This window comes from Pseudophryne corroboree, chromosome 5 (assembly GCF_028390025.1).
Source record: "Pseudophryne corroboree isolate aPseCor3 chromosome 5, aPseCor3.hap2, whole genome shotgun sequence".
Classification (NCBI taxonomy): domain Eukaryota; kingdom Metazoa; phylum Chordata; class Amphibia; order Anura; family Myobatrachidae; genus Pseudophryne; species Pseudophryne corroboree.
The window spans coordinates 783,009,747-783,022,325 of NC_086448.1; the positions used below are offsets into that span (position 1 = coordinate 783,009,747).

The 12,579-nt window shown below is 45.3% G+C and overlaps 1 protein-coding gene across 2 annotated transcripts in view; it reads right to left on the minus strand.

Annotated features, from left to right (window-relative positions):
- Nucleotides 1-12,579, minus strand: part of LOC134929462 (anterior gradient protein 3-like) — a 46,546-nt gene that overhangs the window by 14,218 nt on the left and 19,749 nt on the right. For both annotated transcript variants that reach the window (XM_063925080.1, XM_063925081.1), the window contains 3 exons: nt 10,270-10,333; nt 6,475-6,527; nt 5,513-5,589 (listed from right to left, as the gene is read on the minus strand). In XM_063925080.1, coding sequence (XP_063781150.1) covers nt 5,513-5,589; nt 6,475-6,527; nt 10,270-10,333 — 194 coding nt within the window. The remainder of the gene's footprint in view (nt 1-5,512; nt 5,590-6,474; nt 6,528-10,269; nt 10,334-12,579) is intronic.

Genomic DNA, 12,579 nt, shown 5'->3' on the forward strand with positions numbered 1-12,579 from the left:
CCCCTCACAGAGCCAGAAGTCTGAAGACAGGTGAGTATGGGAAGATAGGTATTCTAGCAACTAAAGTGACGGCTGAGGTACGGCGCAGCTGGCGGGAGCGTAGAGCGCCATTGCTGCCCACACACACAGAGCACTGCAGGGTGCAGGGCGCGGGGGGGGGGGGGCATCCTGGGCAGCAAAATATTACCTTAAACTGGCGCAAAGGTGGCATAAGATGCTGCTAGCACAGCCCTACCCCCGCCAGTATAAATATTAACAGACCTTGCTGAGTGAAAAACGTGCCATTTGCGGGGGCGGAGCTTCTTCCTCAGGCAGCCAGCACACTACTCAGCACCATTTCCTCTCTCTCCTCAGCTGCAGAGACAACGCTGTTCCTTTCTTCCACTTCTGTCAACAGGTACAGGGTGCAAATAAGGGGGGCACAAAGCATTTTGTGGTGCATTACTAGTGTGAATTACTGTATAAAAGCGCTGTTGTCTGTGGGCATTCTGTGTTCACAGACATTACATACTGGCGCTGGGGTTGTGAACTGGCTGCTCCTATACTGTGTCGCTCTGACAGATTTTGCTGTGGATCTGTCCCCTTATAAGTCCCAGTGTGTCTGTGAGTGTGTGCTGTACACGTGTAAGGCATGTCTGAGGCAGGGAGTTCCTCCCCGGAGAAAGGCATTTTAGGGACACAGAGTTATAATGTGGTGGCGCTACCGGCACACCAAGAACCTGCATGGGTGAAAGAAATACGTGACAGTATGCATCTTATTAACAGAAGGTTAGATAAGTCTGAATCTCAGACTGAATGCTGGAGAAAATCTGTGGAAGATGTGATTTTTCAGGACTCCGTTTTTCCTTCTGCAGGCGGCCCCTCTGAGTCACATAAGAGACCATTTGTGAATACTGATACCGACACAGACTCTGATTCTTGTGTCGACGATAGTGACTCTAGAGAAATAGATCATAAATTGGCAAAAAATATACAATATATGATTGTGGCTATAAGGGACGTGTTAGAAGTTACAGAAGCCTCGCCTGTACCTCAGGAGAAGGCTTATTTATGTAAGGAAAAGAAATCCAAAGTCACGTTCCCTCCTTCCCACGAGCTAAATGCTCTCTTTGCAGGGATGTGGGTGAATCCTGAGAAAAAATGTCATATTCCTAAGCGGATTCAGGTAGCTTACCCTTTCCCAGCAGAGGACAGGAAAAAATGGGAATCGCCCCCTGTGTTAGACAGTGCACTATCCAGGTTTCCAAAGAAGGTTATTCTCCCTGCACCTGGCACGGCTTCACTAAAAGAGCCAGCTGACCGTAAGATGGAAACTACATTGAAATCCATTTATGTTGCCAATCGTACACTGCTCAGACCCACTATTGCCTGCGCGTGGGTCAGTCACGCTATTGAAAAATGGTCAGACAGCGTGTCATCAGAAATTGACACGGTTGATAAAGATGAGATACTCCTTAAGTTAGGGTATATCAAAGACGCTGCTGCCTACATGCTAGAAGCGATGAAAGATATTAGACTCTTGAGTTCACAAGCCGCTACCATGGCGGTATCAGCTAGGCGGGCATTGTGGATTCGCCAGTGATCTTATTTGGCGATGGTCTGGATGCGTTAGTCTCGGCGGCTACCGCAGGTAGGTCAACGTTTTTGCCCTCTGCACCTGCACCGGCAAAAAAGACCTATCACACACACATGCAGTCCTTTCAGCCCAATAAATACAAAAGAGCGAGAGGTTTCCCCCTTCTTTACAGGAAGGGGGAGAGGAAGGGGAAAGAAGCCCACAGCGGCTCCAGGTTCCCAGCAGCAGAAGTCTACCCCTACTTCTGCCAAATCTTCAGCATGACGCTGGAACTCCCTTGGGGGAGGCCGCTCGGGTGGGGGCACGTCTTAAACTGTTCAGCCAAGGTTGGATTCTGTCTGGCCTGGATCCCTGGGTATTGCAAATAGTATCCCAGGGATACAAGCTGGAGTTTCAAGACGTTCCCCCATGCCGATTTTTCAAATCAACATTGCCAGCTTCTCTTCCAGAAAGAGAAGCAGTAACAGCGGCAATCCAAAAATGATGTCAGGACCAGGTCATAGTCCTGGTGCCTTTGCCGCAACAAGGGGAGGGGTTTCATTCAAGCCTCTTTGTAGTTCCGAAGCCGGACGGCTCGGTCAGACCGATCCTGGACCTAAAAAATGTGAATCTCTACTTGAAACGGTTCAAGTTCAAGATGGAATCACTCCGGCCAGTGATTTCCAGTCTGGAGGAGGGGGATTACATGGTGTCGGTAGACATCAAGGATGCTTATCTGCATGTTCCCATTTATCCTCCTCACCAGGCCTATCTGAGATTTGCGGTTCAGAATTGCCATTACCAGTTTCAGACGTTACCTTTCGGTCTCTCCACGGCACCGAGGGTATTCACCAAGGTGATGGCGGAGATGATGGTCCTCCTTCATCAAAAAGGAGTCAATATAATTCCTTATCTGGACGATCTCCTGATAAAGGCGAGATCCAGGGAGCAGTTGTTCAAAACATCATGCTCTCCCTGTCGATACTCCAACAACACGGTTGGATCATAAATTATCCAAAGTCACAATTGGAACCGACAACAAGATTGTCTTTTCTCGAGATGATTCTGGACACGGAAGTTCAGAGAGTATTTCTTCCGGTGGAAAAGGCTTTGGAAATCCAGAAAATGGTAAAACAAGTATTGAAATCATCCAGTGTGTCGAACCATCAGTGCATTCGGTTGTTGGGGGAAATGGTGGCGGCCTACGAGGCCATACAGTTTGGCAGGTTCCATGCCAGAGTTTTCCAGTGGGACCTGTTGAACAAGTGGTCGGGATCCCACCTTCACATGCACCGAAAAATAGTCCTGTCGTCAAAAGCCCGGATTTCACTCCTGTGGTGGCTACACACTCCGCACCTACTAGAGGGACACAGATTCGGGATTCAGGACTGGGTCCTGGTAACCACGGATGCAAGTCTCCGAGACTGGGGAGCTGTCACTCAGGGGGAAAGCTTCCAAGGAAAATGGTCAAGTCAGGAAGCCTGCCTTCACATAAACGTGCTGGAATTGAGAGCCATTTACAACGGCCTCCGACAAGCGGTACATCTTCTTCAAGATCATCCCGTGCAGATCCAGTTGGACAATGTAACAGCAGTCGCGTACATAAACAGGCAGGGCGGAACGAAAAGCAGAGCAGCAATGGCAGAGGTGACAAAGATCCTCCTCTGGGCAGAAAGGCATGCAAAAGCTATGTCAGCCATTTTCATTCCTGGAGTGGACAACTGGGAAGCAGACTTCCTCGGCAGACCCGATCTCCATCCAGGAGAGTGGTGCCTCCACCAAGAAGTCTTCGCAGAGGTGACAAGTCTTTGGGGAGTTCCTCAAGTAGACATGATAGCATCTCGTCTCAACAAGAAGCTTCAGAAATATTGTTCCAGGTAGAGAAAACCTCAGGCAATAGCAGTGAATGCGCTAGTGACCCAGTGGGTATTCCAGTCAGTGTATGTCTTCCCTCCACTTCCGCTGATCCCAAAAGTTCTCAGGATCCTTTGAAGAACAAGGGTTCGAGCAATCTTCATTGCCCCAGACTGGCCAAGGAGGGCTTGGTACCCAGATCTTCAGGAGTTGCTTATAGAATATCCTCGGCTTCTTCCTCTTCGCGAGGACCTGCTGCAGCAGGGGCCGTGCGTGTATCAGCACTTACCGCGGCTACGTTTGACGGCATGGCTGTTGATCGCCGGATCCTAGCCCGTAAGGGTATTCCGAAAGAAGTAATTCCCACACTTATTCAGGCCAGGAAAGGAGTAACGTCGAAACATTACCACCGTATTTGGAGAAAGTATGTGTCTTGGTGTGAATCCAAGAAGGCTCCGACGGAAGAGTTTCACTTGGGACGTTTTCTCCATTTTCTGTAGGCTGGTGTGGAGGCGGGCCTCCGATTGGGGTCAATCAAGGTCCGGATTTCGGCCTTGTCAGTGTTCTTCCAAAAACAATTGGCCTCACTTCCAGAGGTTCAGACCTTCGTTAAAGGCGTTCTGCACATCCAGCCTCCATTTGTGCCTCCAGTGGCACCATGGGACCTTAATGTGGTGTTGCAGTTCCTTCAATCGGATTGGTTTGAGCCTCTACGAGAGATAGAGTTGAAGTTTATCACTTGGAAAGTGGTGATGCTTTTGGCATTGGCATCCACACGGCGGGTGTCTGAATTGGGGGCCTTGTCTCACAAGAGCCCTTACCTGATCTTCCATGAAGATAGGGCAGAGTTGCGAACTCGCCAACATTTTCTTCCAAAGGTGGTTTCTTCTTTCCACATAAGCCAACCTATTGTGGTGCCAGTGGTTACTGACACGTTCACTGAGTCAAAGTCTCTAGATGTGGTTAGAGCTTTGAATATTTATGTCGCTAGAACAGCTCGAATTGGGAAAACAGAGTCTTTGTTTGTCCTGTATGCTCCCAACAAGATTGGGTGTCCTGCTTCCAAGCAGACTATTGCACGTTGGATCAGAAGTACGATTCAGCAGGCTCATACTACGGCTGGATTGCCGTTGCCGAAATCGGTGAAGGCCCATTCCACTAGGAAGGTGGGCTCATCCTGGGCGGCTGCCCAGGAGGTCTTGGCATTACAACTTTGCTGAGCAGCTACTTGGTCGGGGTCAAACACGTTTGCAAAATTTTACAAGTTTGATACCTTGGCCGATGAAGACCTCAAGTTTGGTCAATCGGTGCTGCAGGGTCATCCGCACTCTCCTGCCTGTACTGGAGCTTTGGTATAAACCCCATGGTCAATAAGTGGACCCCAGTATCCTCTAGGACGTATGAGAAAACAGGATGTTAATACCTACCGGTAAATCCTTTTCTTCTAGTCCGTAGAGGATGCTGGGCGGCGGCGCCCGTCCCAGTGCGTACTTTACCTACAGTTTAGTTATACACAAGTTGTGTTATGTTAGTTTCAGCTTGTTGGTTCTTGCCTGTTGGCGTGTGTTATGTTGATTGCCATGTGTGCGGCATGGTTGAGGTGTGAGCTGGTATGTATCTCAGCACTAGTATTAAAGTAAATCCTTTCCTCGAAATGTCCGTCTCCCTGGGCACAGTTCCTATAACTGAAGTCTGGAGGAGAGGCATAGAGGGAGGAGCCAGTTCACACCCATTGAAAAGTCTTAAGAGTGCCCATGGCTCCTGCGGAACCGTCTATACCTCATGGTCAATAAGTGGACCCCAGCATCCTCTACGGAGTAGGAGAAAAGGATTTACCGGTAGGTATTAAAATCCTGTTATTTAAATAATGCTGACACTTTTCCCCACCAATAAGTCTCCGTGTATATATTTAATGACACTGAGTAATGGCTTATTATTAATGCCTGCACATAATGTAGTCAGACGCCTGAAGATGAAATTAACAAGTCACGCTAAGATAATAAATATATTGATCAATATGGGGTGGCAGAGAGATAAAAGTGTGAGAATAATAACCGCAGTAATACCACTACTGATGCAGAGTAACACAGAGCGGCCACCTACCATGAGATTGAGCAATATAAAACTTTCTTTGGCTAATTCTTGAAGTTCTTCATTTTCTGCAAACACTTTCTTCAGTGCTGATGGGAAATGAGATCTGGGTGATGTTACATGAATATAAATAGTTGTCATCTAATAATGGGGATGTACTTAAATTGCTAATACTTATGCTGTCGACAATCCAAATGTTGATGGGAGAAGGCCCATAATTAAAGTTATCATGCCGACATGTTTAACATGCTTTGCGAACACTACGCTAGAAATTTTTCAGTGGCACCGAGAACGGGAGCTGAGAGGGTACTAATCATCTAGGCCCAGGCTTGTTGGAAGGGCCCAGTGGGGATCCGGGTACACGCGCCCCCCTTAAGCTGACTACACACCGGCCGATATATCGGTCGTTCAATTGAACTGCCGATATATCGTGGTGTGTCAACGGGTGTGTTTCAGGGATATGTCTGTGAACTACGTCATTCACAGACATAGCGCGTCGGCCCTGCAGCGCAGACGTGAACTGCAGACCACCAGTACCATTACAGCAGGGTCCGCCGGTGACTGACATCACAACTGGGCTCAACATGTAAAAGCCCGCTCAGTTGTGATGTCAGGCACAACTCATCGGGCTGTCAGTTGCGAAGTATGTATGCACTTACCAATCGTCAGGTCGACGGGTCAGTTGGATGGCCGATCTGTCGTCCTAGTGTGTACCCAGCTCTACAGTTCTCATCATATGCTTGCCCACCCCTGCCAGCTCCCGTTCTGGCTCAAGTCAACGATACACAAAGCGATAGATATAGACCTATCAATATGCATTTACACTGCGCAAATCTTACACATGAGAACAATTAGTGTACTGTTCACCCAACTCTTAATAAGCCCCACAATAGTAGGACAGATAAATATGCGCAATACAACAATTGTTGCTCCTGATCAGTATGTATGTAGAGTGGTATGATATTGTTATATACCTTGACAGTACTGACAGTCTTCCAAGTGATGTATTACCATCAGAGGTTTGTTACTGAAATAGAAGAACACAGAGAAGTTATGTTAGGGTGTACACGCATGCGGCATCCCCTATACTGGACATTACATAATACATGTATTACACAAAAATACCTAATATATATATACCAGCGATACAAACACTGTGGAGGGTGTTTGTGACCTAAGGGTATATTTACTAAAATCCAATTTTGAAAACCACTGTATGAATCTTCAAAATCGATTGAAATCGATTCCTTTTGAGTTTCTAAAATTTTTGGAAAATCCATTATTTATTAAAAATCGATTTTGCATTCGATTTTCAAATCGAATTCGGGAAGGGATTTTGAGTTGAATTTATGAAATCGAACCTCAAATCCCCATTAAAATCCCCAGCAAAATCGAATGCAAAATCGAACAGAACTTCCTCATTGCTTCCTATTGGTCCAAATGTATCACATGCACACTAATTAAAGGGGAAGCTTGCTCTTTACACTGTTTTATAAATGAAAACCTAAGTGATGATTATTATACATTTTTTTGAATACTGAAATAGTTGACAATAAGTTTAGCTCTAATCTGCCTTCCTGTCTGCCTGCCACTTTATATGCAAATAAGTTGTTGCTAAAAAACAAACAAACAAACAAACAAACAAACAAACAAACATGTGCCTGCTCCCTGTTTATTGCATAATTTTTTGGGGAGGGAGTGGTTTATTTAATGCGGGATTATGCAATAGACGGCAACAGAGCACAATATCGAACACTTTTGCCAAATGATATAGGGGGTGATTCCGAGTTGTTCGCTCGCTAGCTGCTTTTAGCAGCATTGCACACGCTAAGCCGCCGCCCTCTGGGAGTGTATCTTAGCTTAGCAGAATTGCGAACGAAAGATTAGCAGAATTGCGAATAGAAATTTCTTAGCAGTTTCCGAGTAGCTCGAGACTTACTCACACATAGCAATCAGTTCAGTCAGTTTCGTTCCTGGTTTGACATCACACACACGCCCAGCATTCGGCCAGCCACTCCCCCGTTGCTCCAGACACTCCCGCGTTTTTCCCTGACACCCCTGCGTTTTTCCGCACACTCCCAGAAAACGGCCAGTTTCCGCCCAGAAACACCCACTTCCTGTCAATCACACTCCGATCACTTCAACGATGAAAAATCTTTGTTTGGGCGTGAGTAACTCTACTAAGTTTTGTGTTAAAATACTAACCGCATGCGCACTGCGAACCATGCGCATGCGCATTTTTGCCTTAATCGCTCCGTTGCGATAATTGGCAACGAGCGAACAACTCGGAATGACCCCCATAATACTATGCCTTCCAAAAATTAAAAACACAAAAAACAAAACAAAAACAAAGATGCACTCTGTCATGGATTGGGTGGCTATATGTACCTCTTCATACTTATGCTCAGCAGGAGTTTGTGGATTTGACAAAGGAGTCAGAAGCCAAAAGCAACAGCCATAGCCTAAATTACCTTTTTTGGTGAAAGGGGAACAAATTAGAACAGTATAGTAACATTTGCTATTAGCTGCTTTATTATTACATACTGGTATCTAACACAACAACCATCCCCCTGGCATTTGTCCCACAAAAAATTTTGCAGACAGGGATGAATAACTGAGGATATAGGCATCATGGGTTGAATCAGGATAGCCAGTTACAACACTCATGATTTAAAATGTCTCTATATTTCCAGCAGAATTGCCCAATATTGTGCTCTGGTGCTATGTATTGCACATTCATGGAATAAGTATGATGTCTATAAGTATAAATATGTGCACCATTCAACTCATAAAGCTGCTGATGGTGCTCTGATTGATCCTCCAGGGTTATCTCAGTCAGGTGGTGATTTGAATTCTGTAGGTAGGTCCACAACATACCATAACCTTGGCCATCCATTATTACTACTTCCACACTGCCCTACATGCTTTTGGGTACTTAAAAGGTCATCACTATCAATTTCCTACCATTAGAATGGTGTTTAAAAGCCAAAATCGAATGTCTAACATCATTGTAAACAGTTGTGGATGTGAGGTTCAATTTGGAGTTCGATTTAGATTTTAAATCAAATTTTAGTAAATTAGGGGATTTTTTTGTTGGGCTATGGGAAAACATTGATGTATTTCAGAAATTTGATTTCTATTGTGAAGTAAGTTGAACTTGGCTTTAGAAATGACTTGACATTCAATTGGGTCTTTAGTAAATCTGTTCAATCCAAATCGAATGGAAATCGAATGCCAAATCCCTTGAAACACCAAAATCAAACGTTAGTAAATTTTGCTCCTGGTCTAAAGCCATATTCATGTCAAGGGAGTTCATCAGTTTTCTAGGAACCAGGGACATCACTGAGGCGTTATATGAGAAAGTATTATTAGGTTCTGTGCTGGTTCGTAGTAGGATGATAAATGTTAAGACCATAAAACCACTTCTTCCTCACGCTCATTATTATAGGAGACATTTTGCATAAACTATGTGGAAAAAATGGTGCTGCCCACAGCAGCCAATAAGGAGTTTGCTTTCATTTTCTCAACCTTGCCAGGAAAATGGCAGCTACAATCTGATTGGATGCTCTGGGCAAAACCCCATTACCTTTAGTTACCTATAGAAGAATAAAACTGTTCTCTGTTATCAGTCACCTTAATGTTGCTCGTGACAATTATGTCACAAAACATCCCAGTGTCCGCTGCCGCTGGGTTACTCACCTGTTACCCCATTCCTGATTACAGCTACTCAGCAAGCAAGTCACATCTGTCAGTATCCTGCAGGTCAGGATATTCTGCTTTGCCTAGTTTCTTGTCTGAGAAGTCTGCTCAGCATACAAACTGCAACACGTTCATTTTGAGCATGGGACTGAGACACTAAGGGGGTTATTCAGAGACGGACACAGATCTTGCTTCCGCAGCAATATCTGCATCCATCTACTCACATGCCCAACACAAGACAAGGCCGATCTGCATGTGTGACGCGCCGCCCCGTGATGCGTTCACAATTTTATTACGAATGCATTGATTTGAGGTTGGTCCCTGCCTGCGCAGGGGGTCCGGCGCCATTTTTTTTCCTCAGAGCGGCTGTGTGTGATGTCATGCAGCCGGCCCGAAAATGGTCTGGACACACCTGCGTTGTTCACATTATTTTAGTATCACTTAAAGCTAATAAAATAGGTAAAAAAAAAAAAATCTACTTGCTTCCCGAAGGCATTAGAGAATGAGGGCGTTATGGCGAAGGGGACTTCTGAGAACGTCACAAATCAAGACGCTAACATTAACTTGATTATCGGAAGGATATGCACACAAGGAAAAGGGTGGCTGCAATCAATGATGCGGTGCAATCAGATAAATTCAGGACCCAGTCTACAGTATTCTCCATGGAAATCAGCAGCTTGTCGCCATCTAGTGGCGCAATGAGATTACACATGTATGTGATCACAACTCATATTAATATTATTTTTACAAAAAAAATGTGAAAAAGGTTGTATCTGTCCCTGCATGCGATAATTGATACATCCGTGTGATGTAATCAATTATCACAGTGCGGACTGGGTCGATTTTATCACATGCCATCCACCGAGGATGCGGATGGTATGAAATCGGCCCCATAGTGCTTTGGTTTGTTTGCTAAGTAAATTGTGTAATGAATTTCTCTTTTTTAAATATGACACTGGTGGTAAAAGCTAAGCAGATGTGCTAGGATGGCATAATCCAGCTGTGAATACAAATCCGTATTTTATGACCCAAAATAATGGTCCCCAGAGCTAACAATCTACCTATCATACCTTTTTTTTGCATTGTACAATCCTTCTTCATAGGTCTGAACCCAGGAAATGCTGTCTCCCCAACCTAGAAGAGAACATGCTGTTAAATGTATGATTTGTGACAAAGTAGTCACTGTACTGTACAACACTTTCACATATAGGGGTGTATTCAATGCTTGTCGGATCCTTTCCAACGGAAAGGATCCGTCAATGCAGTATTCAGTTAGTTCCCGTTAAATGCCAATCCGACTTTTCGGATTGACTTTGTCGAAAACGGGGCTAAAACCTGTCGGATTTGGCCGCGATTCTGACAAAACACGTGGATCCGCGGCTATTCCGCCAATCCACGTGTTTTCTGACAGGTCGGAATTGCTGACTTTTCAGAAAAACGGCAGCCTCATTGAATAGGTCAGAACAGTTTCTGACCTAAAAAAGTCGGAAACTGCTGTCTTTCCGACAAGACGGCAGTTCCGACTTCAATTGAATAGACACAAACCAACCTTTGAAGCCATAAAAAAAGACAATTACTAGGTAGCTTTATTCACTACATTTATTGTGACTTCATATACTATTGAAATTGATATACACCGGTTTTACGTTTTAAATGTTGCTGAAATGTTAGTAAAGGTCTTTTATTTATGTACAGTAAGAGTAAACACTGTTTTACAGTATCGATTTATTATTACATTGACTTATGCACTTATATGTGTGGCGGGTCACCGGATGTCTCTTGCTGAGTGCAAATTAGCCACTAAAGGGCCCTACACACTACCCGATCCCCGCCAGCGCCGATATTGGCGGCGGCGGGGACCCGGCGGGGACCCGGCGGGGGGGGATTAGGCATTGGCAAGTGCATACACACTTGCCGATGCGGCCGGGACAGGCAGCGACGCCGGGGGGACTGCAGGGGGAACGATGGACATCTGCAGCATGGCTGTCGTTGACGAGGACCTCCCTCGTCCGTACATGTTCGGACGAGGGGGGGGTCATTAACGATGTGCGGTAGCGCGCATCGTTAACGATATTTAGTGTACACACTGGACGAGATTGTGAAAGATCTCGCTCAGATCGCCCATTCTGAGCGAGATCTTTCAAAATCTCGTCTAGTGTGTATTTGGCTTAAGGAGTAAATTTTCTGATTGGTTGGTATGGGCAACATCACCAATTCTCTGTTTTAGAAGCTTTAGTAAATATACCCTAAGTATTTACATAGACCATCGGTAGCAAATATTAATGATTTACTTACAATGGTCGATGTTCTCCTAATGGTCTGACTCAGGGGGACAGGTACATGCAGTTGCATTTGTCCCAGCGAAGATGCCTGGGTCCAGTCCAAATTCACAGTGGCTGACTAGGATACGCTCAGAAGACAACATACCTGCATTTTTGTATTCACCCTCCATTACCTCATCCCAAAGAGTGCTACAAATAAAGCATAAGCTCCACTGCGTCCAACATTGACATTGTGTGCAACTCTGAATCAGGCTGTCAGTTCCTACGTTTCTCCACCATCGATAGGTAAGATCCTATTTTGCACATCGCTAAGTCCCACCCTCCTGTTGGCCGTCTCTTAGCCCTGCCCTCCTTCTCTGGTTGGCCCTTCACAGTCACATGCACACACCTGTCCCACCCACTGATGGTTCAAGCCGTCGATAGTTTACTGCCATCAATGGAAGGAACCAATTGCTCCATCAATAGGGATGGTGAACAATTCAATGTTCCCTGAATGTACTTCTTTATGCGCACACCACACAAAAAGAAGATTTGATATTGCAGGACTAGACTATTTAATAAGAGCAAGGTTTGAAATATCAGTGGGGTGTGAGTATTTCCCAAATCATTCTAACGCAAGAATAGCACATGTGACCAAGACAGCCCATGCTTAGGATTAATGTAAGACCTAAATAGGGCATAGCTGCCGGTTCTCTAGGAATCTCCGGGAGACTCACATATTTAGGGGGAGGTCTCCCAGGTTCCTGAAAGAGTACACAGACGTCTTACACCTTGTAAACCAAGTCGTCATGGCAATGCCCCACGATTTAATACTGCAGAATGGAGCATTATGTCATGGGGCAGGGCTGCAATGACACCATTTACGGTGCCACATGGCATCGTCCGTCCCAGCTGGTCCTCCCCAGATCACAGAAAGAAAAGGCAGGAAAGCATGAAACAAGCCTAAGCCCAGACAGACTTCGGGGGAGATGTATCAATCCTTGGGAGAGAGATAAATTGGAGACGTTGTCCAAAGTAACCAATCAGCTTCTGTCATTTCTTTAGCACAGTCACTTTATCTCTTTCCAAGGCTTGATACATCTCCCTCTTTAAGAGAAA